General features: G+C 39.0%; 1 protein-coding gene across 4 annotated transcripts; it reads left to right on the top strand.

Moving 5' to 3' along the window:
* The first annotated feature begins 237 nt into the window (after positions 1-237).
* On the top strand, positions 238-24,503 carry MDM1 (Mdm1 nuclear protein). Of its 4 annotated transcripts, none has more exons than XM_048933596.1 (15): positions 238-357; positions 853-958; positions 3,784-4,142; positions 4,581-4,715; positions 6,806-6,946; positions 9,382-9,515; positions 11,591-11,690; positions 16,019-16,057; positions 16,429-16,604; positions 17,438-17,716; positions 18,890-19,038; positions 19,140-19,270; positions 19,703-19,961; positions 21,074-21,142; positions 23,230-24,503. In XM_048933596.1, exons 1-15 carry the CDS (start codon positions 340-342, stop codon positions 23,337-23,339), a joined length of 2,205 nt encoding a protein of 734 aa, XP_048789553.1. In that variant the 5' UTR covers positions 238-339; the 3' UTR covers positions 23,340-24,503. The 4 variants fall into 4 exon arrangements, with proteins under 4 accessions (XP_048789553.1, XP_048789552.1, XP_048789555.1 ...); XM_048933595.1 differs by having other exon boundaries at positions 6,806-6,958; XM_048933597.1 differs by having other exon boundaries at positions 269-345; positions 6,806-6,958.
* Positions 24,504-27,214: the final 2,711 nt, after the last annotated feature.

Genomic DNA, 27,214 nt, shown 5'->3' with positions numbered 1-27,214 from the left:
TCAGTGATCCTAAGAATCTCAAATTTGATCAATAAATAAATCATAACTTTATTTTTTCTTTTCTAAACACCCTGTTTTTTTTTAAACTCCATGCACTCTAACAGGAGCTGAGGGTCCTCGCGGGAGGATCAGCCCGAGGAGGCGAATGAGGAGCCCGGCTGAGGGGGCAGCGAACCCCGGCTGCTGAGAACGCTGCGAACACGGCCCCGCCAGCAGCGCCGTGAGGGAGGCGGCGGGGCCCGCCCCGCTGCGCAGCGCCGCGCAGGCTCGCTCGGGCCGGCGGCTTTGCCAAGGGAACGGCGGTGCTGAGGGCCGCGGGCCTGCGCCTTGTGGGCCGCCATGCCGGTGCGCTTCAGGGTGAGGCCCCGGGGCCCGGCGGGGAGTGCGGGTTGGCCGGGCTGAACTGAACCGGGCCGGCACGAGCCGGGCCTGAGGGGCGTTGGGCGGGTGGGGGCGGCGGCAGCGGCTCCGGCGCGGCGGGGAGCGCGGCCGCAGCTGATCGCGGGTGCCGCTGGCTTTGCGGAGGTGGGAGACCCTTGTGCTGAGGAGCTCGTAGGGGGAGACAGGCAGAGCTCAGTCGTGCTCACGGAAGAGGTCTTTTAAAGCTCTGTTTAAATATTTTGTGTGCTCTTTTTTGCTTTTTTTTTCTTTTTTTCTTCTTCTGCTATTTGGAGGCTAATACGTTGGTTTATGTTCTTGGGTGGGATTTGGTTTTGAGGATGAAGAGCACCTTCTGAGTTTAAGTGGATTCTGCAGCGGCTTTCTGTATTTCCCCTTGGCAATGAGTTACCTGTAGGTGCAGAGGAGCTGGACCGCCGTCAGTTGCTTGACAGGCATCTCTCTTTGCTGCAGGGCTTGAGCGAATATAAGAGAAACTTCAGGTGGAAAACCCCTGAGCTGTGTAGCCCATCCCAAGAGCAGAAGTCCCCATGGGCAGGCCTTCGGTCGGATCAGTTGGGTAAGCACCTCCAAACTGCCCCCCCTGATGTTATATAGAGTTCTAGGTCCAGTTCTGAACTCCCCAGTACAAGAAGGACAGGGAACTTCTTGAGAGCGTCCAATGGAGGGTCACAGAGATGATGATAGGCCTGGAGCATCCATCTCCCTTATGAAGAAAAGGCTGAGAGACCTGGGGCTGTTCAGCCCGGAGAGGAGAATGAGTAAGGGAGAACTTATCAGTGCTTATAAATATCTAAAGGGTGGGAGTCAAGTGGATGGGGTCGCACTTTTTTTAGCAGTGCCCAACAGCAGGACAGGGGGCAATGGGCACAAAATGGAACGCAGGAATTTCCGTCTGAACATGAGAAGAAACTTCTTAACTTTCAAGGTGGCAGAGCGCTGGAATAGGCTGCCTAGACAGGCTCTGGAGTCTCCTCCTTTGGAGTGCCTGGATGCTTTCCGGGGTAACCCAGTCTAGGGAACCTGCTTTAGCAGGGGGTTGGACTGGATGATCTCCAGAAGTCACTTCCAACCCTACAATACTGTGATTGCAGCTGCAAGGGGTTGAGAGAGGTTCCCTTTGAGTGTGTGAGCACAGTATGGACACTTTACTGAATTAAAAGTATATTCTTAATTATCATAAAGTGGAATGTGTTTTTTGGATGGTTTTAGTACTAGTGCTACTTACATAAAACCTGAAAAACATGTGGTTTCTGATGTGTGGCATCGACTAAATCCCAAATGTGAAGCACAAATGCATTAGCCCATACAGGGTGTGTAAAAGGAGGCATTGGGTTACCTGTAGTGCACAAAAACAGCAAGGAAAACTTTGTATTAAAGAATAGACTAACTTGGGTCAAAGTTTAATATAAATTGAAACTGTTAGGAAGGCTCCCAGGGACACTAAGTGGGACAATAAAAAAAATAGATGGGCATTGAAGGGTGAAGTTTGTAATGCTGCAGTCTAGGATTCAACCTTATACACAGATGCTATTATGGCAGGAAAATGTGGGATTGGAACGTAGGAAATGAATGAAATTGCATCTGGGTTGAAAGACCCATAGTGAGTAGAGGAATAGGAGTGATCTGTAGAGTGACCACAACTGCAGTGCTTTGAAAAGGAGCAGCAAAATCACAAAATAAACAGTTGTGCAATTCAGTGTGACTGTGCTATGCAGTATGTGTAATTAGAGTCCAGTGTATTCATTCTGTGTTATTGTAAGTGCTCTAAATTATGACCTAGTAATTAAGAGCCAGCTGCTGGATGTATAGTTGTTTTTTTTTTTTTTTTTTTTTTTTTTTTGACTGAGATACAAGGCATTCCAATAACCAACTTTGCAAAAAAAAATTATTTTATATATAAAACTAGTTTTTTCCACTTACTGCAGAATATGTATTTCTTTAGCCTTGTTTTCCTTAACACGTGGTTGTATGTATGGGTACCTGTATTTAAGAGAGCAATTTCCACAAATCTTGAAATGTGAGAACATTTGAATACGTTAACTTCTGTTGAAAACTGTAAGTTGTGAATCATCTCCAGTCGTGTGGGGTGGTGAAGCTTTATACTTACTGCAAATACTACCAGCCTTGCAGTAAATTTATGAGTTAGCAGTACAGCAGTTTCTCCTCCTTTAGTTTTCTTACATGTTTTGATTCATTTTTACTCCCACCTTTTTTCTGGCCACTTAACAGTGTGTATCTTTGAATGTCTCTCTTGACACCTTGTAGGACTTTACCATCTGTGCAGATTGCAGTTAATTCACTTGCTGGTTTTGTTGAAATGCATAGTTGACAGTTTTAAGAATGACTTGAACACTACCAGAAAAATACGTGCAGATGCTCTGAGGTTTTTTTCTTGCAACTTTTCCAGCAGTTTCTCCACTGGAGTTATTTCCAAGTACCTGTGTGCAGTTGGAAGTTGGACAAAATCGGATAGAATGTCCTGTTGAACATTTGTATCCTGTTGGACATTTTGTATACTTCTCACTGCAGGCTATTGTCTGGTTTTACTCTGATTTTCTTTTTTTTTTTTCTCCCATAAAACAGGAGTTTCATTCCCTCCAAGAAAATGTTTCTTTCAACCAGTTATAATCCTTCAATTATTTTTCCATTATAGTTTCACACTTCACAGCCGCATTGTCATTTCCTACTTTAAATGAGTTCAGCCATTCAATCTTTGTCCTAAAATGTCAGGGTATGTTTACTTTCATCTGCATGTGTAAAAGTCAGAAACTTTAACTTGATACATTGTCTTTCTATGTGATGTTTTTAGGATTTTGAGAACTATTTTATGTTTGTGGTGTAGAAAGTTACCAGCAGTCTGAGATAAAAGTTTTAAGTCAAACCTGCAAGGTGATTAAGAATGGAAATGAATTCAGGTACCTCTTTAGTGATCTACAGTTGTATTAAGGGTCTGTCGTGGTCCCTGCACTGTGAGTACCTGCCTAGCAGGTACATAATGCTGGTGTAGGTAGAAATGCTTGTGAGGTACTTCATGGCTGCAGACTGATTATTCTGTATCTGCATTAACCACCACCTCTGCTTTTCTATTCTCAGAATCAACTTGGAGAAGATGGTTTGTTGGCCATATTTTATTTATAGGTTTCATCCAGTGTGGTCCTGGAGTGCCATGTTACGGTCCCTCTTTAGTGGAAAGGAAAGGCATTTACAGATGTGAAAGAAGCCATGATTTTACAGTTGTGCCCATAATTCATAGGCTCTTGTTGCTCAAAGAAAATAGTTTTTCTCCACTGGATGATAAACTTCCAGTTTCTTCTTGTAATACAGTAATATTATATATTCAAGATTATGTCTTACGTTAAGCTTAGTATGTTGTTTTTTAAGGAATCACAAGAGAGCCAAACTTCATTTCGAAGAGAAGAGTACCTTACCATAACCCACAGATTTCAAAGTCATTTGAATGGACAGGGGATTGTGATTTGGATGACCCAGGTGAAACAGAGGCTCTCAAGACCGCAGAGTCACATGCAGACCACAGTAATGATGTGAATCAGGAAAACACTGAAACACCAGAAGGACCAAGGCTCCCCCCAAAAGTTCGGTCACATTCTTCAGATTCTGGAGTCAAAACTGCTCTTGCCCTTGCAGAAAATAGTATGAAGAAATCACCACCTGTAGCTCCACCTAATCAAAAGGAAGCATTTGTACCTCCAAAAAAGGAAGCAGAAAAGGTGAACAGAGGGGTAAGAGAAGACTTTTTTTAATTGACTGATATAAAAATTACTCATGTTATTTACAGAAATTTAATACAGTAATTTAATACACTTACACCAGCCTCTGTTGTTTAACTCTCCTTAGTTCTGTATTTTGATCTTCTACTCCAGCTTCTCTGTTGAGGGAACTACTTTTGAGACCAGATTTTGGTTCCATGTAGATCAATAGGGCTTCTTCCGTTCATGTGCAGTTTGGATTGATTTCAGTTAAACAAGGATTTAGCCAATGACTTACAGACCTTTTGGAATTGTTGACTAAAATGAGAAAATGTACTTTGCATTCATGTAATTCAATTAATAACAACAAAAATTGGTTTCAAGATGTGCACTGAAAAGATTTCTGACTTGCAAAACATGGTAGGGAAGGGAGCAATTGGTGTAAAATTTTCTGCTTTTTTATGTTGTCAGCTTCACAGAGTCCTTCAGAGGAAAACAGGCATGAATATTCCCCATTTAAGTACTTTCCCTAGAAATTCTGAATATCAAAGTCAATTTGTTTGGAAGAGTCCTCAGGAAAAGTCACCAATACTTGCAGCTGAAGAGGTAACTCAAAGAAGTTTCGAAAAGTAGATGAATAATTTCTTTTATGTTTTAAGTTGCTTATTTTCCCCTCTTTCCTTTTTTCTTCCCCTCTCTTTCTTCTTCCTCTTTCCTTTCATAAGCTGGCATGCTGTTATGTATATTTTTTTTCACCTCCTTTACCATCTATAGATGTGCAATGTGGTTACATGTTTCCCCATGAATTTTCATTGTCTACTACTTGATCATCTCCTTCCTGGTTGTATTCAGCTCTTTCAAAGACCATTTTCTTCAATTTTCATGAATTAACTTTAGGTGCTCTTAAGTATTACTTTTTATTTTCATAGTTTTTATGCTTAGTATGTAGCTAATCAGCACAGGAATGTTCAGGTGTTCAATGTTAGAATAACATCTTGCCACTGAAATCATGCAGGTTTCGGTATTTATTCTCATGATCTTTTTTGGGTTACCATAGTTTCTTACTCTCAATCTGTGTGCACATATGCTCCTAGGCCCCAAAAGGCAACTCTGTAGTTATTCAGCTGTAGTTTTCTTTCAGGAGAACTGCTTATATGTAGAAGTGGAATCTCCTGATTATAAAAGACCCTTGTGGCGTTTCGATGCATCTCATCCATTTTTGGACTTTGTAGGACTGAGAATACTGCTATTTCTAATCTGGCCATAAAGAATCATTCTGACTGCAAGACTGCTTTGGTTTTTCCATGTATTGTTACTGAGGTCAGAATGAGGAGATCCAGTCTATCTTTTGGCCCTCTTACAGGGTGGGCTTTCCTGCAGAATTTGGATTTCTAAACTTTGTTGTAAAAGAGAATTTCTATCCTGTCTTCTGTTTCCTCAAAAGAAACATGTGCACTAATAGGATTACTACAGATAGTGCTATCTCTGGTTTTATCTACAGGTTGCAGATTGGCTTAGTAGCAGCTTTCAAAGGCAGTATATGATAACTAGGAATAATTCCTCCAAAAGCCGTTCCTGACTTTTTTTGTTGCGGTGCCAAGCAGGTGGGCATGCTTTGAGATACCTGTTTCCCAGCAGTCCCTCATGCAAGGAAAATTCACTGATAAGCATGGAAGTAGTATAGACTGGTTGAGGAGGAGTCTGGTCCCAGAATGTCAGTTTGATGCTTGTGAATACTGTGCTATTTCAGAGGAAAGAACGTAGAAACTAAAATAGCAAACTTTTTTTCCACACAGATTATAGAGAATAGGAAATCCTAAGAATAAGTTTGTAAGTACTGTAAATGCTTAGATAAATATATTTAGATTTTCTCTAACCTCTATGTAACTTCAGCTTCTGAGCTTAAGGCTACAATGTCATGATTAAAAATTAAAATATTAACAATCTGTTTTTCTTCTGATTGCTGTTGAGATGATGGAAAGCACGGCTGGGTATTGAATCATGACAGTATTATCTCTCAAAGAAAGTTCTGTGGAAATGACCAAGTTATCCAAGTTAGGTTAGAAGTCTGACCTAAACTCACGTAGTAAAGCTGAGGAAAATGTGTGCCATATGTGACATGTGGCATCGTCTTTTAACTCTCAACACCCTGTGTAGGAATGACACCAGAAGACACATTGGGCCAACTCTGTGCCTTGCCTTACAATAAATGCTGTGGTGGTTGGAAAACTGCCTAGGTAAAACCACCAAACCCTAAGCATCCAGTTCTAAATTGAAGAACAGTTGTTACTTAGGACAGGGCATGTACTGAGGACTCTGCGAAAGTTCTCTGGCATTTCTATTTGAAAAAGAAAAGATCTTTTATGAAAGTCTGAACTGCAACATCCCCCCAAATAAACTTTCCTAAATAAAAGTAACTTCTGTTAATGGAGTTCAGTAAGAATAGTATTTGAGCACAGGTCTAACCTAACCTGATTCCACCTCCTGTAATGAATGTTTTTGAAAATAAGTTTCTGTTCAGTTTGTCCTAGAAGTTAGTCTGCACATATTGTGTATTTACGCATGGCTGCCTCTCTGCTGATTTGTGAGTACATCTGTGTGAATTGGTTAACTGATTTTGAACATTTAGCTTAAGTTAAAGCAAATCACAATGCTGATATTACTGTTCTTTTTTTTTTTTCCCCTCTCTCCTCAAGGCTCTTTACAATGTGACTAAATCTGTACCTCCATTTAAATCTCCTGCAATTACTTCTGAAACTGAAAATGTGAGAAATTTCAAAGGTTCTCCTGCTGCTAAGGGTCCTCAAGAGAAATCTACAGAAGAGAAAGAATTTCTGGTTTGTGAGCAAGTAAATATTTCCCTAAAAGAAAGACGTATATATTGTTTAATAGTTTTGATAGTTTTTTTCAGTAATATGGGAATGGGTTTTAAACATTTTCTAAAGTTACATTTTATAGTTGTTAATGAGTCTGGTCTCAGGCAATAGTAGTTTTGCTGTGGAGGACTGGGAGTAACACTGTTACACCTCTCTTTGCAATAGCAGTTTCTGCAATGCTTTTTTTCTATTTACGAAGTCTTTTTTTTTTTTTCCCCTTGAACTGCCACCTTAATTTGAATTTTCAATTTTATTTTATTTTTTAATTGAAACTTTCTAATTCTCCTGTTCATTCTTTCATTGCTACCAGTGCAGTCTCTTAGTTATCAGCAGGGCTGGGTGGGAGAAGGTCTGGAACTTTTTGGGTAGGTCAGACAGTGTGTGGATTAAAAACAAAGAAAAAATGTGTAAACACAGATGAAACTGATTTTTAGACAACAGTTGTAGTGTAAAGGAAGATGGAGGAAGAGTTATCATTAGTTTATCTTTGTTATCATCTTTTCGAATGTCAGGGAAGTTCTTTCCAGTGATGTGCAGAGAGTGGTGAAGTGCTGGCACAGGCTGCCCAGAGAGGCTGTGGATGCTCCAGAGAGGAGGCTGTGGAGCGTGTGCAGAGAAGGGCAACGAAACTGGTGAGGGGCCTGGAGCACAAATCTTATGAGGAGCAGCTGAGGGAGCTGGGATTGTTCAGTCTGGAGAAGAGGAGGCTCAGGGGAGACCTCATTGCACTCTACAACCTCCTGAAGGGAGGCTGTGGTGAAGAGGATTTGGCCTCTTCTCCCAGGCAACGAGCAGCACACGGGGTAATGGCCGCAAGTTGTATCAGAGGAGGTTTAGGTTGGACATAAGGAAGAACTTTTTCTCTCAGAGAGTGGTCAGGCACTGGAATGGCTGCCCAGGGAGGTGATGGAGTCGCTGACCCTGGCAGTGCTCAAGAGGCGCCTGGATGACGTGCTGCGTGATGTGGCTTAGTGCTTGTGGTGGCAATGGTGATGAGGAGACGGCTGGACTGGTTGATCTTATAGGTTGTTTCCAACCTTGTGATTCTATGATCCCTGGAGGTGCTCGAGGCCAGGTCAGATGGAGCCCTGGGCAGCCTGGTCTAGTACCAGATCTGGGGATTGGTGGCCATGCCTGTGGCAGGGGAGTTGGAGCTTGGTGATCTTTGAGGTACCTTCCAACCCAAGCAGTTCAGTGATTCTTTGATTGTGAGTTGAAAGGCAAACAGAGGGCTGTAATGGGACCTTATGCATCAGGTAGAAGGGCCACCTGTGAGTCTCTTCAGCACACATCTGTGATCTCAATAAAAGAGAGTTTTTGTAAAACAAGATGTTCACTAGGACTGTTGCCAAGTAAAATGTGTTTGACATGGAGTGCCTTGGCTCAGTTTAAGTTGTTGGTACTCTTGAGGTACTTAAAGATGATTGTCAGCTTGGAGGCTTTATCATTTAGAACCTAGGCTTTTCTGGTGCTTTAAATCTCATTTGAGAGGGACAGACATTATGTGCTCTTTTGCCTCTTGTAGCAGATGTGAAGACAGCCTGAAGGGCAGGAAGATTTCAGGAAGTGTTTCTTTGCTTCTGGTATTGGAAATTCAGATTATGTTTTCCCAAGAGAACTGATAAAGTGAAAGAGTCAGAAAAAGAAGAGAAGACATGAGGAGATGATGTATGGCAGAAGTGCTCAAAACACTTCTGGTTTATACCCATGTATTCACTTTGATGAATATCTTAGGGGAAAAAAAATGAGATTTTGTGATGCTTTGGGTTTTTTTTTCCTTTTTTTTTTCATTTGGGTTTTCTTGAATTTGAAGAATTTCTGTAAAGATCTCCAGTAGAATCAGAAACAGTACTTGAGATTTCCAAGGGCATAACATAAGCAGGAAGAAAAAAAGTCTTTGCTGTGAAAGCTGAACGAATCAGTCTGACCCTTCCAAAAACAGAATGGCAGCAAATGAAAAGTTTTCATTTTTGTTTATTATAAAATAGTTTCCATTGCCTCACTATAAGACTGAGAGCATCACTATAAGACTGAGAGCATCACTGAGTTATTTATTTAAATTATACATTCCAGAAATTCACATGTTAACTCCAGTTTCAATGCAGGGGTATGATACTCTTTTATTTCTGTTTCATGTTAAATTCTTTTGGTGAAATGTGCAAAATACATCATGTGTAACTAAGAGAATGTTGCACTTAGAATCGTAGCTTTGGCATTCTGGTGATTTATTTTGGTATTAACAGAGGAATGTAATATGCTAGCTTCTTTTTAATATCTGAAAGAGTTAGTATTTTAAAATAACAATCAGCTGTTTGCAAAAGTTTGGTGTCAGAGGGAATAGGAGGGTTTTCAGTTTGTTAGCTAATACACTATTTTTAAAATTATCTTTGCCTCAGACTAAGAGGGAAGAACTGTTACAAAAGCCAGCAGAAGATGCATCAAAACAAAGGAAATCAGAGCAGAAACACCCTAAACGAAAAAATAAGCAGCATATCAGTCAAAAGCCCCTTTCTTTACATACAAATCGTGGGTATGTATAAAATGAGAAAACCTGCCTTGTGAGTAGGTGTGCAACTGCCTGTTTAGAATGGTGGATGATGACCTTTAACTGTGGAGTCCTGTTGTCACAAGAGTAAATGTGGTGTCTTTCCCCTGCAACACAGCGGCTGAGCTTCCTGTGGTACCTAAAAATCCTGGTGTGAATTTGCATCTTTTTCTCCAGGCAGTGGAAGTGGATGCATTTAAACACTGCTGCTTCAGTTAAGCCTCCTGGTACAAGAATAATATGATTATAAATAAATAAATTTAACATGAGCGAAATTAAATTGCTGTAGTGCTGCTACTGTGCTTTCAGTGCGTGCTTTGGAAGTTGTAGTCACCTTGCAAACAGCTCTCTTGTGCTTGCTCTACATGCCTTAAAACTGTTTTGATTGTGCCTGATGTCTGTTTCTGTTCCATACCACCATCTGTCCCATAGAGGAGTGCAAGAAAACACATGAAGTAAAAGGCCGTAAAGAAATTTGTCCTGTATGGGTAATATGATAAGCACTGAAAGTAAGCAGCGTTGTATATTGCTGAGAGATATCTAAGCATCTTTTTCTTCTGCTACATGCCTTCTCTGTAAAAATGGAAATCCTATTCCCATTTTCCACGCATCTGAGATCTGTCAGTGTAATAAAAGCCCAGAATGGATGCAAGTTTAAAAATGCAGAAATCTGTTCTATCTTCATGCTTCGTGCATCTCCCAGTGACTGCTTTCATTCATATAATTTTCTGGCAGTGTCAAGGCATTAGGTTGGAGGTGGGCAAAATGATCACTAAAGGTACTGTGGGGTAATATCACTTTGAGAAAAAGCATGTGGATATAATGCACTTGAAACCTTAAATTCTTTGGATTTTGTGGTTCCTTGACATTTTAGATCATTTAGTTGACTTTTTTTAAGTGTAAAATTCTGTGAAATATTCTTGATAATATTCTGCCCATTTAAAGACAGATTTCTGCCTCTTAAGCTTTCAGTGTGGTAGAACAAAAACAAAAGTTTCCAAAACAATGACTGGGCAAACAATTGAGGAAAATGTGCAAGTTCTCAGCATGCAGGCAAGACTTGCAGTTTGTATGCAACCTGCGTTGTGTGACCTGCCTGTGATACAGAACTACTGGGACGGAGGCACGGCATGGATGTGTGTTTGAGCTAATCAATTGGTTTTGTGAATAAAACAAGAAATTCTGTGAGTTACAAAAAAGAGACGTACAGAAAGAAGTTCTGAATATTTTTTTTCCCCTGATACTTTTATTTTCACAAGGTGCGTTTTGTTCTCTGATGATCCATGATCTTTTTCTGAAGGACTGAAAAAAGTTTTTATTCATTTGATATTGAGTATACAAAAATAAAGTTAGCAATGTTTTAAAGCAAGATTAGAAAGAAAAAAACTCGAGATTTGAGCTAATCAATCCACAGTTCAGTGGTTAAAGGACTAGTAGCATTGCTTGAGGTTAGACGATGCTCATTTGTGTGTGTGTGTGTGTGTGTGTGTGTGTGTGTGTCAGAAGGGGAAATGACTGTCTTTAGGAACACTGAATGCTTCTGAAAATCCCAAACAAGAGGAAATAGATGAATTAATACTGAACATTGTTCTGGTAGTCAGATGGATCTGCTTCAAAAGCACACCCCACTCATATGCAGTGTGAATGCTTTACATCAGCATTCATAGAAGGAAGTATCCTGGCTGTGTTAGTGCCAAACCAGGCATTTTACTTAAATGCACCTTCATCTATGATGTAAAGCAAGGTATTTCATTTTATATCAAAGTAATTGAGCCCTATGTGTTTTACTGTGTTCTTCTGATTTGCTGAGAGGACAAAAGCTTCCGACAGAAGTGCTGGTAGGAAAAAAAAATCAGGAATAATTACCAACTGAAGGAGCTTTTCATGTCTTTCCTGGTTGCGTTGCTGTGAGTGAGCTGTGTTTCAAAAGAGTTTTCATATCAGCCCTGGGATTTAAGTGCAAGAATGCTTTTTATTGTTGATGTAACTTATAAAAAGGCATCTTCTGGATATCGAGGATAATTCTTTCTATTTTCTCCTCTTTATTTTTGATGTCTTAGGAAGATGAACACTGAGTACAGGTCAAAATTCTTGTCCCCAGCCCAGTATTTCTACAAAGATGGAGCTTGGTCTCGTATTAGGAGTAAAGTCCCCAATCAGGTGAGTGTTTTTAAAAAAAATAAAAAAAAAATCAGAGACCTGAATATGGTTTGTAGTATGTTTCTTGTATGTTAAAAAAACTGTGGTTTGACATTGTAATGCTAACAACTCAGGCTTCCCCAGGTGACTGCAAAGAGGGTTAGATTCTGACAAGACAGTAGTAAGAAAAAATAAGTGACAGCGTGATTTAAAAAGTAAATTAATTAACATGATGTGGAAAATACAGGAGAAAATGTTTTCCTTACAAATCAGAATCACTCAGAACAGGGCCTTTTCAACTGATAATTGCAGTGTTGATGTTTAACCCAGCAGAATTTTAAAATATGTTGAATTAGGTGGTAGCAGTTTTCAAGAGAATAAGAAGAGAAGACCAATACGTGTATCAGCTTAAGTCTGTTTGACAGCTGAACTCTGTCACCTGCCAAGATGAATTTATTCAAAGCAGTTGGCTAAATTCAGTCATATACAATATAAAATACAGATTTCTCCGGCAAGTTTCACTGTATCTGAGTATTTTCTTTTAGTTAATTCACCAACTACAATCAGTATTATACCCCATGGTAACTCATTTGACAGTCTGAAAATGCTCAGCAGCTTCAGGAGCATAGTATTTCTTAGCAGGTTTACTGAGAATAGAACAGAATAAAATCATTAAGGTTGGAAAAGACCATTAAGATCACCTCATCCAACCACAGCCTGTCACTACCATGCCCACTAACCACGTCCCTCAGTGCTATGTCTCCACATTTCTTGAACACCTCCAGGGACAGTGACTCCACCACCTCCCTGGGCAGCCTGTGCCAATGTCTCACTGCCCTTTCTGAGAGTAAATTTTTCATGATATCCAACCTGAACCTCTTCTAGCACAACTTGAGGCCATTACCTCTCATTCCCTTACTGTTACCTGGGAGAAGATGCCAACCCCCACCTCACCACAGCCTCCTTTCAGTCAGTTGTGGAGAGTAGTAGGGTCTCCCCAGAGCCTCCTCTTCTCCAGACTGAACAGTCCCAGCTCCCTCAGCCACTCCTCACAAAACCTTTAGCAGTATGTAAGAAACTGTTAGAGCTAGTTCTGCAACTGTCAAATTTCACTAAATTGACTTAAGCTTTGCTCATCTGATAGAGGGAGTCTTCTTGAGATACGATGTGCTTCTAAATATATGGCAAATACTTGTAAAATGTGAATTGTCTTGTAAGGATCAAGCTGACGTGGAAGGCAGAACTGGAGTGATTCACTCTAGAGTGTTGGGCTTTGAGCTTTAGCAAGTAGCATTCCCTAGAAAAAGCAATAGTGTGTTAGCTTTCAATTCTGTGTTGTCTTACTAGACTTGATCAAGCAAGTCATTTTACTTTTCTTCTTAGGCAAAAATGTATATATATTGAAGCAGTTATTTTATATATATATATATATATATATATATATATATATATATATATATATATATATATATATATATATAATCAGACATTCCATTATGCAAAAACAGCTTTGTAAGATGTTGGAGAACTAAAAACAACAAGTATTTTAATTTTGATGAACACTGATGTATGTGTTAGATTAACACCAACCATCACTAAGGCTGTAGAATAAGCCAAGCTTCTGCATGCAGCCTGACTGTAAAGCAGCATGCAGAAAGTTTCTGTACGATGTATAATTCTTTTGGCATCTAGGGCTTTTGTCTGGAGACTGGATGTTGTGTCAGTAATTTTTGAAACTGGAGCTGTTACCAGCTTTGGGTGTTATGCTTTACCAGGCAGGATCCTTTTTATATATAAATATATAACATTTAATTAGAGTGCACTGGAAATGAAGAATTTCACACATTTAAGGATGTGTGTTTTGGATGTATCTGGCTTTATGATGGAGATTTTCTTGCTGACAAGAAATGCAGAAGAACAGGAAAATGGTCACTGCATGAAGAATTCAAAGAATGTTTGGATTTTTGGGACCTTCTAAGTGAAGGAGTTGTGCCAGGTAGCTGGAAGAACCAAATTTTAATATGATAACGAATGAATTATGGATTACTAGTATATGTAATGTACACATTTTTAATATATACATACTTACATTACATCTCAGTATGACTTCATATAGCAGAGACTTTTAAAATTGGAATTACCTGAATTTTTCTCTGTTACACTTTGATTCAGATGTGTGTGGGCATATCACACTAGTTTGTCTGGAAGACAAACAATAATGTTTAGCTTGTGCAGATGTGTTACTTGGTGGGATTTTCTATGTAATCTTTTTTTTTTTTATTGTAACTGCCTTGTTAGCATTTCTATATAAATCTCCTGGGTTTATCACTCTCAAAAAGAAGGGTTTTTTTGGCACAGTGGAAGCAGACAACAAGCTTAAAGCTTGGAATTTTCCGGTTGTACAGATAGGCTGGGAGAAAACCAAGATTAATTATTAAAACCTCTATTAATACAAGAAGAAAAATTCTGGTAGATCCTTTGCCGTGCTTTATTATTATTACTATTATTTTTAATTCCTTTGAATGAGTTTGAATTACAGGATGAAATCCAGCGTGTCTGAATTAGTAGAACTGAATAAAATATTTCCTTCACTACTGAGATACAGGAAAGAATGTAGCTGTTTGAGGAGTATATTACTGCAGGTTGTTCCAGGAATGTATAACTTGGAAGAACTGCTAAGCTAATCACTTTTACTAAAGGCAGCAGAAATACTTTGGCTATTCACAGTACAGGCTACTACCCTACCAGTTTCTTAACAGTTGTTCTGGTTTCTAAATGATTCCATACCCACTCCCATACTAATGCACTGACATGACTGTTCTGCAGGGCTCCATCTTAACCATTATCTCTAATTGCTCTTTGAGGCTCATCCCTGCTGAAGGTGCCTACAGAACATTTCTCTGTAGTGTGATTAGATGATGAGCTCTGGCTGCACCAGTCTGCTTTCCCAGTTGAGACCTTACATAGATAACTTTGGGTCCGAAACATAGACTGAAGTTTTGAGCTCAAACAAGCAAGGAATGCAATAGAGTCCTGGTGTGACCTTAGCTGTAGTGATTACTGCTAAACTGCTACGCTATAATATATTATTAAGGGCTGCTTTTCAGCAGTAGAATGAAAAGATCTCTTTGAATTATGCTTTTGAAAAATTAATGTGGACAGTTCATAATCACATTAGGACTCTCTGGGACCAGTGTCCTGCTGAGATAACGCTGCCTGCTGAGTTGCTGAAGGAGTCGGTTGTCCTTTGTACTTCTTCACAACTCATTGGAGACATAGTATTCTTCCTCCCCCTGCAGTGTCCTGTTGCTCTGGTTTTGTATTCCTTCTGTTGTGACTATCATAATTAATTTATCGTTCTGCTATTTAAAGTGAATAATCCAGTAAATCACTCGCACCTTTAAATTCTCTTTGTAAAATGACAAGTATATATTTTTAATTGACTACTCCTTGGAAGTTTAATGGGTCAACTATTGGGATATTAGCTGGCGCAGGCTGAGTGGATATTCATCTTCTGTATCCAATTACTTTTTAGTGGGATTTGTGGAATTTGGCCCACTTCTTCCCCTTCTTTGCAGGAAGGACTTTAAACCTATCATGAAATTAAAAAAAAAAAAAGAAAATGTACTAAAGGAAGCATCAGTATTGCTTCCCTTCTGTTTGATGAAATGCATAATTCCTGTGAACCACTTGTAGTGAGGCAAAATTCTTACAATATCAAGAACTTCTTTTGAATCAATTTCAAAATAAAAGTAAACTTTTATTGCTGTTTTGTATTCTGGCTCTTTAAATTGTGTTCAAAAGATGGAAGAAAGGGAGTGTTCAAACAGTATTTAACCAGTGTAATTTCAATTTGTTTGCAATTTTTACTTTTTGAAACCTAAGCTGACATTTTAACAGTTTTACATCTCATTCATGTAGTTACTGCTAACCTAGAAGGAATGATTTTGATGTTATGACTTATATACAGTAGTACCAAGAGATCTCATGTAGTCATGAGCTCCTCACTGAGATGCGATCAGTGTAGCAAGAGACAGGTACAGTGTTCACAGTTTATGAACTTGGTATTACACATGCACATAGGTGTGTTGATTTGAAATACAAATTAATATACAGCAAATGTATTTTTACATGTTAAGGCCTAGAAATGTAGTTTCCTCAAGCTCAGTGAAAACTGGTGTAATGGCGTTGTTGATGTGTTTGTTTTACAGCTTTTTACTGAATCTCAGGGAGGCAGCATAGAGCTGTGTACTTGGTTTGTTACTTAGATTCTGATCGATTTACAATGGTAATACAATGTTGAGAGAAAATTAAGGAATTTTGAATTAATTCTGTATTCCTCTCTTTAGGCATCACAAAACCCCCTAAATTCCATGTGGTATATGGAGGTTTGTTGCATCTAAGTTCTTGTTCTGAAGTTTGGAGCACTGTGTTGTGCCTGAACACTGATGGAAAAACTAGAATCCAGTACTAAGCTTGTTCATAGCCGCTGCATAACTTTTTGTGCTCACTGAATGAGTAATTGATAATTTTGCTTTGGCTTAATGGCTCAAATATGCTTGCTAAACACAAATTTCTGTTGTTCTTGCTTTTCTCTTGTTGCATTTACTGCAGCATGCAGTGTTTGCTCTGTGGGCGACTGCAAGTTATGAGTAACTTGCCTTTCTCTTTTAGCTGCTATTAGCTAATGCAAGTACTTGGTAGTAAGATGTAAGTCAACTTTAAATTGGCATGCAGCTTATGTAACCTTGGTGTGCAGGTGAGAGAACTTCGAGCAAGAGCAAAGGCTTACAGGCAACGAATAGAGGGAACACACTTCTCTCGGTACCATCTCAACCAGCTCCTGTCTGATAATAACAGTCTGTGGGATGTATCCTCAAATTCCAGTTCTGAAGAAGGCATCAGCAGTGACATCAGAGCACTAGATCTTGCTGGGTAAGGGAGTCAGTTCTACATTTTGTTCTGCAGCTCTGAACACAGGGCAAAATGCTTTAGATTGGCTTAGCATAGCTTTGAGATCTCTCTTGTTAGACTAAATGTAAATTTTCTGGAACTGATGTGGGCATTTACTGTTTCACAGATGCATTGGTTGATATAAGCTCCAATTTAAAATGAGGAATGGTCATGTCTTCTAAAAGAAGAGAAATGCTACTCCTTTATGGTTAACCACAAATGCATATTTAGTGTGGCAACCTTAGTCTTGTCAAGTACGGAGAAATTTATCTTTGAATCATACTGAAGTAATGTTCCTCTTTCAATTGGAGTGATATGAAGTATATTTTGCCTGCTCAGATTTTGTCATTGTTCTTTATTGAGATTAATTAATAATCTGATGGTTGAATCTTAGACACAGGTTACTTCTGAGATGTAGGCTTATAAACTGGAATGATCCGTTGTTTGAATACCAGGTAGATTAATAAATATTTTGCAAGGAAAATTCAGAGGTAGTGTTTTACTGAAATGTACAGACAGCTATTTCCCAAATGAAGTGTGTTAGGATAATTTTATTATTTTCAGTTTGGAAATAGTGCACTAATTTTACAGTCCATTTTTTTGAAGTGGTAGTTCAGAGATTTCAGTCCAGTTTGAAAATAGTTTAATCATCATTTAAAGTCTCAGTATATATACATTATGTTAACTCTACTACTTTTTAGTGTCTGAGCTGTATTTATTAGGAAGGACTGAACTGGATGAATGTGCTCTGTATAGATGCACAGTATGTGTTATGCAAATCAGTGGTATAAAACAGTGCTTTCTTTGTTACCCAGAGTTTCTGAAAAGGAGACAGCACCAAAGCCAAAAGTGCTGCAGCAACCTGGCTCCAGAGAAGAGTCTCACCAGGATGTCACTGAGAAGAAAGACCTGTCAGATGCACCAACTGTTCCAGTCAAAAGACGTTTAGTTTGGGGTGAACAAGAAGGCACTGAAGAAAAAGAGAGTCAACAATCAAGAGAAGAAGAAGAAAAAGAAAATGAGCAAGCTGCAGTTGTGACACAGAATTTAGAAAAAAACAATAAGGGTATAAATGAAGATAACAAAATTGAAGGGTAAAAATGAACATTCTTGTGGCATATATATTTTTTTCCTCTAACATCTCAGAAATGTGTACATTAAGTTATTTTTGTTTTAAATGCAGACTTATGCAAGTATAATTCAGTGTGACTCTGGTTTGGTTTTTAGTAGTTTGATAATGAACAGGAAACCTCAGAACACTGAGCTGGATGATGGAAATGGATCCATTACTAGGAATACTGGATTTCTAGCTTGCAAGACTTAAGTTGTAATTTGTATAGAAGCGTGAAAAATTGGAATGAATTTTTCCAAAAGCTTTAAAATTTGCAGTGTAGGCCTATCAGAAGAGTCTGTTCATTGCACAATAGCAAAGTGTAGTGAAAATCAAAGCCCAGTTTGCTTCAGGTTGACAATGTAGTGCTGAAAGGATGAAGGACATTCTAATCTTGTTCTTATGTGTCTGCATTTTTTCTGAAGAAAATTCATGGGCAAAGATAGAGGACTTAGGAGAAAAGAATTTACTAGCATCCAGAAATCACCAGTGAGCCCAAATGGGCAAGATGTGTAGGGGAATTTAGAATAAAAGAGGTCAATTCTGTGTGCATAGTACAGTGTGTATAACTGTATCTGTCTGTTGAAGGATCCTTAATATATCTGGTTATTGACATCTCTGGCTTTCTACTGTGCAACTTTTGTAAACTTTTTGTAAAATTTTTGGTTGAGCAGTCTGTTAGCTTGGCACGTATTTAAATCTGAGTAACTTTGGCCATCATTATCACACTACCTAAGCATGTTGTATTGCCCATTGTGTTTGGTTTCGATTCTGTAACATTGACTGAAAAGGTAAACCCACATTCCAACTTCTGAGGTGACTATTAGCAGTCAGATTCAAAGTTATTCTGGGTGAGATCTGTGCTTCTGCACAGCAAAGTGTTCAAAGTATAGTGGGAAACAGGCAGCCTGAATTTGAAGCTTGAGACTGTTTATATGTTACATTTAAAAAAAAAAACCCAGAGCAACAGAAACTGAGGCTCAGAGGCTGGAATTCAGGGTTCCCCATTGCAAACAGATATTCTAGCTACAGGATGTTGGTGCTTTATGGCCCTATCTGACTTGCCTTTGTTGTAGGAATGTATTAGTAGCAAAACGTTTGAATGCAGGATGCCCAACACCTTAATTAATCCTGGAATCATCTCTCATTTTTGCAGTGAGAATACCTGCCTGTTGAATTCTCCTGCAGCTGTGTCAGATTCTTCTTCTGTATCCTCGGAGCCTGGTGGCAGACTTCCTACTCCGCAGCTGAGAGCACTTGGCCGAGTTCGGAGAACTCATCATGATCTCACTACCCCTGCTGTTGGTAATAGAGACTTTTGAATACAAAATCAAGAACTAAAGAAAAACAGATATGTATGAATTAGTTCAGCAAGTTTGCATTTTTTATCTTCTCCACTACAATAGGAGGTGCAGTTCTAGTGTCTCCTCCTAAATTCAAGTCTTCATCTTCACGGCACAGAATGAGAAGTTTAGGAACAGAGCCTTCCTCAGCGAAGCAAGGTGCAAGAGGGGCTTCACAAAGAAGGTCCTTCTGGGTGAGTGAGAAAAGGAACTTAGTGTAATGCTTTTTAGGAACATGCTTCTAAAGTAATTCTGAACAGTAACTTAATTTTTTTTCTTGAGTTGTCATTTGCTATTGTAAAATTTTCAGCATCTGTGACTAAAAGGGCTGATGTCTGAATAAAAAATATGTGGTTTTTTTATCAAACCAAGGAGTGAGATTAGATGAGCTCCATTTTGGCTATTTCTACTAAATGTTACAATTTTTCCTCCATACCAGGAGTTGTTCATTTTCCCATTAAAACATTAGCTGCATACGTGAGGGACTGTATTGGAAGAATGTTAGTGTATATGAAGTGCTTTTTTTTTTTTTTTCTTTTTTTTTTTTTTTCCCTTTGCCACTTGAGAATCCTTGAGGTCCTTTCCAGTCTAAGCTATTCTATGATTCCTTCCCTATTGTGTTTCAGCCTGAAGCAGAAGTGAAAGCTGTTTCACTCCTTACCTCGCCACCTGCTGGGCTGGGAACTGTGGATCTTCTGCCACTTAGGCAGGATCAGTGGCATCCTAACGGTGTTTCTGGTGAGACAGTTGCTATTAATTCAGCATATCAAGAGCAGTCCTCTACACCTCCTGTGCTGATGTCAACCAAAAACCACCCTGTGCCTTGTTGGAGTCCCTCTCCTCGTATTCAAGGGACTCTCAAGGATCCTGAATTCCAGCATAACGGTGCGTATTGTTTATTAACTGGCTGTGTTAAAGAATGTCACGAGATGGAAATAGCTACCTTGCTGTATTCAGGCCAAGGGAGTGCTGAGCTTGCTGTCTTACTAACTTTACAAAGAGGAGTTTATAAACAAAAAAATAATACTAGTATATTTAGTCTTGCCGAGGATCTGAAGGAAAGGTGTGCATGACTATCCACCTTAGTTTCAGATTCCACTAATATAATTCTATTCTGTGGTTTGTTGTCTAATTCTGTTCTATTAATATCAGTAAGTACCCACTTACTATGAGAACTATTTGGTTTACCACAGACAGTTGTAATATTTAATCATTAGGCTACAACTGTGTAAGTCCATCCAGTTGGAGCAACCAACAGAGATATGGAACAAAACCTTTAGAGCATGTTGTTATATTGCAGAGGCGATGAATTTCTGAGAAATAAGCTCCTTAACTATTTCTGCAGAACTTGGAAACAAAACAAAACAATTATTAAAAAGTTATGGGGTATTGAGGAAAGTCATGCAAACGGTGTTTTTGATTCTTCAGTGAAAATTCTTTGCTTAGGAGGAATTTGTGCTGGAGCATTTCGGAGATTTTTAGCAGCTGTTGAAGGCACATTAGATAAAGCAGAGTCCTTTACCCCTTAGTCAGAATAAAGCTTATCTGCTTACATTGCCCTTGTGGTAAGGCTTTCAGTAGCTGATCACAGTGGTCCCACAATTCTTGGTCCTTGTGTTATAAAGATTTGTTAGACTAAGGTAAAATTTCCATTCTAGAATGGAGCAAGTACTGGTCAGGTTAAGAGGATTGGTGGAATCCAGAGAATTTCCCTGCAAAGAGTTAGAACTGGTGCTGTGTTTTATCTGTGCACCTGGAGTGCTGTTCACGAAGTAACTGTTACAGTGTCTATGAAAGACAGGCGGGGAGAACACAATGGAATAAATTTTACCTCTGCCTCAAGTAAATGGGTTTCATGCAGTTTTTGGCATATTTGTTATTTGGAAGACTGATGTTGATGAAAGTAATAATATTCTAACATTTTAGAATGTTCTGAAATGAAATCCTTTGCCTACTTAGAAATTATTCTAAAAAGCAACATGACTTTTTGCTCTTAGGAAATATTGGGAATCCGAAAATGAGATCTTTCCAGCTACCTCTTCAGGAAAGAAACTACAACAATGAAGGTATTTATAATCACAAAATATTATTGCATATCATATCTATGTTATCTGGATTGACTTCAACTTTTGCACTAATGTGAGAGGTCTACTACTGGTTTATTATACAGGTAGTTATAATATACTGGTAGTGCATAGATACCTCTTGGCTTCACAGAAAGAAAATTAAAAATGTTCATCCCAGTAATGTGAAGTAAGAGCACGAAGTTATGTTCCAGCATAAACAAACATTATGAACACAGCTGAAAATCAAACAAACCATTGCGGTTCGGTATGCTTAATATAGCTTGCTCAATTCCATACCTAAATCATTTCCTCCCCACACATTTTTTTTTAAATCTTTGTGTTGGTAGCAACAGAAGCAAGCTTCAAAATGAACACAGCTCCGGTTGCAGCTTCAGTAATTACGGGTGCAACTTAAAAGGTACCACATGTGCTTGAAACTTTACCAGCAAGTATATGGCATACATAAAATGATTCCTCTGACTTCACACCTATTCCTCTGATTTTCACACCTATTCCTCCGCTCCTTGCATTAGGGATACTTGTGGCATCCTGCTACTCTGATTGCTGTTTTGGCCTTTTTTTCCATTTACTATAAAGTTACTCTGGAGGAGCAGATGGTATGTGTGTGGGCCACCAGTGCATCTTCTTGGCCCTTCTGTGAGCAGCCCCAAATAAACTCTTGTAGTATTATGAATCAACCAAAGGCTCTGTAGCTTCAATAATCTGGGCCACTTCACATCATTTCATAGCAGGGCATTTGGTGTTTGGTGCTGTGCTACTTGCAATCGCCTGCCTTTGGTTCAGAGCATGGGCAGAGTGAGATTACATCTGACAGTAAGCTATTTATAAGTATACCCCAGAATAAACACACGCTCTTTTTTGTACCCCTTACGTTGGTTCTCTCCTTGGTTTTAACCAAGGTTCGGGCCGATTCTCTGTTTTAGTCATTGCATTTGGCTGGAAAATGTGTGGGTTGTGCAGATGGTTCAGCTGAGCATCTGTGTATCTACATAAAACATGCAATATCCTATTGTACTCTGCAGCTTCCCACAAGCTTTTCTGTTCAAGTTTAAGTGCTGTAAATACCTTTTGTTTTTTTAACTTCTTTTACTGTGATCTGAGTAATGATGTCTGAGCTTTCAGAAGCGTTGTAGTGTGCCAGATATTTTGTATGCTGGTATTTTTTGATGTACATACAAACCCAGGAGTTATTCCAATGATGTGCCTGATTGCACAAGTACAGTCAGCAGTTTTCTCATACATGGGAATATAGTTGTTATGTGTAGTGTTTAAGTCTGTTTTGGGCTGTTTTCACTGGATTTCAAAGATTAGCAGATGCCACTGAAAAACTATTGGCACGCTGACAAAGAACAGATCCTATTAGGGTTTAGTTATGGAATCTTTGTTGTTTCCTGGTGACAGGGCTGAGAAGCAGTGCTACAATTTTTGTAATCCATTGCAAAAGAATTAATGTAATTGAGATTTTTTTTTTTTAGAGAGCATCTTTACAGAGCTATGGCACCCTTTTAAAAATGTTGTTGTAGGAATATAATGTCATGCTTTGCCAGAGAAGCATGGTCCAGGCTGCTTAATTTTAGAAGTTCTGTTGGGTATGAAATGAATCTTGTATTGAAAAAGAAGACCTTTCAAAAGTTTGTAAAGCTTGCTTACTGTTGTGCTAAACTTCCTGTTTTCTTCAGAAGACACATTTCTTTCAGCAGTTTGTTGCACACAAATAAGTTTTGGCATAAAAGGACATTTTGACAGTGTAGGTTCTGCTATTTTAGTTGTAGCATTCTAGGGTAGTCCTGTTTGCTTGAAGTGATGAGTTGCTTTCATGAGTATGTTTTTCTTAAGAGTCTAGTCTGTACAAAGGTCAGTGGCAGAGGGATGATGTTGAGATCTCCTGTCAAAGGAGACTATATGTAAAGATGCCTTGGAGAATTGGGTAGTGGTGTCAAAATTCCCCAGGTGAGGCTGCAGATCTCAATTCTGGAGTTTGTGCTTTCCAAACCTGCCATGAACGTAACAGTGTTTTAAATGCATATTGAATTTTTCTTTATTTTCCCTTGTTGCTCTTCCTCCAGATGACAGGCTCTCTCAGATTTCTGCTCGCTCAGCAGCCTCTAGCTCACTTGCATCTCAGATACTGGAACGAGCTCAGAAGAGGAAGGAGGATTTCTGGGGCAAGACATAATCTCTCTCACCTATTTTCTACAAATTGTTCTGTAAAATGATTTATTTTTATAGGTTGTACATTTCTAAAAGTTGTAGATATCATGTAGCATCCTTTTACTTGTCACTACTACAGTTCCTCTTTAGAACTTGCCATCCCAATTTAAAATTTCAATATTTAAACCAGTGTTGAAAATGCAGATCCTTTATGTTTGGGAATTATGTTACAGAAGATGGGTTTTTTTGTTTGCTTGTTTGTTTTTTAATGCAACCTCTTCAAACTGAGACAATTATTTTTGTGTAACCTGTGTCTTTATTATCAAGATATTCTGCTGCAGTGAGGCAGTGTGACCTGGGGCAGTATTCAGGGGCAGCATTATCGCTCACAAAACATCTCAGTTGCTTGATTTTTTTTAACCAGGTATCTTAAAGGCAACTGTGGTACGTTTCATTATGCTACTTCATGAATTTGAGTACAACACAGTGCTGTAACAAAATCCGTTGCTTTTGCTACTTACTACTTTTAACCTATTACCAAAAACTCCTTATTACTTCTTAAGAAAGCTGACATGGCACATAAAAGAATTGGAGAAAAGGACACTAAGCTTCAGGGTTTGTTGATTGCCCACGTTTTATTTGTTTTGGCCGCGATGACTGTTAGAGGTCAGTGCAGTTCTGCAGCTTAGCAGGTGTACTGATGTTCTGTGGGCAAGATCCAGATTTAGTATTAATGTCAGTTTCTCTAGAAGAAGCAACCTTAACCACTTGAACTGTGGTCTGTCCCAGCATTGCTTCAACCTCAGGTACTTAGGACTAATTGACACCTTTAAGTAAACCCCGAAGAATGTTTTTTGACTTTGACGTTTTAATTACCTCTGTTTCCAGTTACCTGTTTATAGGAAACTGGAATACTGTTACAATTGTCAGAGCAAAAATATTTGTGATTTGTGCTGATAGCCTGTTTTTCCTTTGTATGTGATGCAGACAAGTTAACATGAAATAGAAGAAATGGATGGCTAGCAGCCAATTCTTTCAATGGTTTGGTTCTTCTTACCTGGCTTCAATTTTCCATATTATTGAATTTGAAAATTTTGTACAGTAACAATCTGAATTTTGTACAAGTTTGTATACGTTTTGATTTTCTACACAATTAATGTCCATGTGTTACTTAAAATAAAAAAGGTCAAATTGGTTTTGTTGGCTTTGTTTCTTTTAGAATTACACAAGATAAATTGCTAGAGTCTGTTATGTTGGTACTTCTCTATTTAGTGGAATATTTAGCTGTTCAGGTGGAATGTCAGTGGTCTTCTGAAAGAAAAGAGGTTTCCTCATAACTAGTCTTTAAGAAGAATAATTTACTAAAGCAGGTATGTTCATATTTGGAGCAGGTGAGTACTGCACAAACTGAAGGGCTGCAGTGCCCAAAGGGCCAGCCCCCAAATAATGAGCTGTTGGCTTACAAACAGCATGATATTCAGCTATGATTATGTTAGAAATCAGTGTCCTCATCTTCCAGATGTTCTGCACTGGAATATTTTCCTACCAGTAGAGTTGTTTCAAACCAATCAAGATATTTTATCTCAAAGACTTCTGGACTTATTCTTTGGGATACACTTAATACTTAAGTTACAATTGGTCAGGAGGTTCCTACTGAAAATGAAACTTCATTTCCTTGTGACTCAACTTTTATGGAAGCTGCCAGTTTTCCTGTAAAATAGTGGTTTTACAATGGAAAATGTAATGTCTAAAACTGGAAAAGTTTTTGTTAAGATGGAAGTGTTACTGCAATGCATTATGGCAGGGTTAATTTGTCAGTCCATGTTCTACATACAGTTCAATGTATGTAAAAGCCAAGAACTCCCATCTTCCATTACTTCTCTGTGATACCTGTACTCTGAGTTTTATTAACTGTCCTCTTTAAAAAATAGAACACAATTGAAGCTTGGAAGTAAAAAACGTTTTAACAGCTTATGTGCCAGTTTTGCTTACAGTGTTGCACTGTGAGTGATGGATGGTAAGAAGAGGATGAAAATGGTAGAGGAGGAAGACGTTGTTGTTTCGAGAGTGTACAAACCAATTGAGGGATGAAAATGGAAGCCTGTGGCATGCTACATGCCATCGTGGCATTTCTCATGTGAACAGATTTGAGGCTTTGCTTCAAATGCTCTAAGTGAATTTATTTTTGGACAGAAATGTTTAGGAGAAATATAGACAAAATACCCTTTTAAAATAGTGCTGGTGTAAAGCGTCTGAAGCCTTTGAGGCAAGCACAAAATTCTTTATGCCTGCTTTCTACTGTTGTTTATCTAGTTCTTTCAGTTGTGGTTTTTTTTTTTTTTTGTTATCCTTACTGTCTCAATCCAACCTTCAGACATGCTTCCTGTTATGATTTCCAGTTCAAAAGTGCACACTTTATTAATAATTACAAATGCGTGCTATACAGTGAATGTGTATTGTTTTCTGACAAGGAAATCGTAGAAGCCTTGAAGTGGAGAGACAAAAAAGATAAAGGAGGAAGGCAGATGCGAATAAGTGATATATCTGAGGAATAAACTGCTTTGCAAGTTTGCCAAGGACAAGATCTACAAATACAGCGCCCTAACAATGGACCCGGTCAATAGCTGTTGAATTGCACAGTTTCAGCTCCCGTGTTTTGTAAATCTCACTGCTGTGGGTTCTCAGCTCTCCACTATCTGTAGAAGTAGTTAAGGTCTGACTTCTCATGGACCACTGCTAGCAGGGAAAAGGCCTTCCATTACTTGGTATTCCCTTACCTGAACAACCCAATCTAGCACTTACATCAAGTGGTTGGCAGCTCTTCCTGCTGCAGAGAGGTTGGAACTAGGTAATCTTTGAGCTCTCTTCCAACCCAAGCCACTCTATGATTCATGCCAATAAGTAGTTAAATAGGCTTGTGTTTCTGTATTACTTATCTGGATCCCTGTGCAGTTGGTAATAGCCTCCTGATAATGGTTTTGCTTTCACTGATACTTGCAAGTAGTCTGAGTTTTCCCTGGGCCGAAGGGCCACAGGTTGAAAACATGCCTATGTTGTGGAAGGGTCAAGGGATGTGAAGCCACCAGTCATCCACTTTATTCTTCATTCAAATTCGAGTCCATGTACTAAGATATTTTCTTTACCTGACCCACCATCGTTCCTGACAGATAGCCCTGGGAGCTTCTTTTTCCCTCTACTGCTATCCATAATAGCCAGTGAACTACTTCATAGTATTTGAAGATAAGAATCAGAGTAAGTAAGTAAGAATCAGAGCTTTGAAAAATCTGGTGTGCTCTTATTTGCATAATGCCATAGTGCCTCATTACAGCTGCCTGTTCTGCAAGGCTGGGCAGGCAACTGATGCTCTGCTGTCAGAGCAGCTCTTACTGTGTGGTACATTTTGTCAGCAAAGAGCTTCGTTGCCATCTGTTGCAAGTGGGAGCTCTGCTACGCGCTAGTCAACTGACTTCTAGCAGAGCTTGAAGCAAAACATAAATGAGAGAGAACAAAAAGTTCTAATTAGTATTTAAGTTGTTTTACTAATTAAGAAAACCACGGCAACCAACAGATTGTTTCAAACAGCAGCTTTCATTTGAAGCAACCTAAATAAATGCCCCAGCTCCAGCCATTGCTCAGACCTTTGCAGATCTGCTGAGGAGTGGGGAAGGCTGTGGATCTGCCATTAACCCACCGGGCACAGCCAGCACTTTGGTGTGGATCCTGTCTGGCTTCGAAACCCAGTAGGAAGGTGTTATCTCACGTGGCAGCGATCCCACCAGGAGCAGAAGCTGTAGAGAGGGTGTGGGGCTGGAATAAAAATACAATAAAGCACTCGTTTGCTTTGTAAATGTACTAATTACATTTCTTCTAACTTACCTTTCCTGCGGTAACTAAAGTCAT

The sequence above is a fragment of the Lagopus muta genome, chromosome 1 (assembly GCF_023343835.1).
Source record: "Lagopus muta isolate bLagMut1 chromosome 1, bLagMut1 primary, whole genome shotgun sequence".
NCBI lineage: Eukaryota > Metazoa > Chordata > Aves > Galliformes > Phasianidae > Lagopus > Lagopus muta.
The sequence above is the reverse complement of the archived record's forward strand: the minus strand, read 5'-3'. Positions and strand labels throughout refer to the sequence as shown.

Coding starts and splice junctions, on each gene's coding strand:
- MDM1 (XM_048933595.1), top strand. Junction 4,716..6,805: donor CAATACTTGCAGCTGAAGAG/GTAACTCAAAGA, acceptor TCTCTCCTCAAG/GCTCTTTACAATGTGACTAA. Junction 9,516..11,590: donor TCTTTACATACAAATCGTGG/GTATGTATAAAA, acceptor TTGATGTCTTAG/GAAGATGAACACTGAGTACA.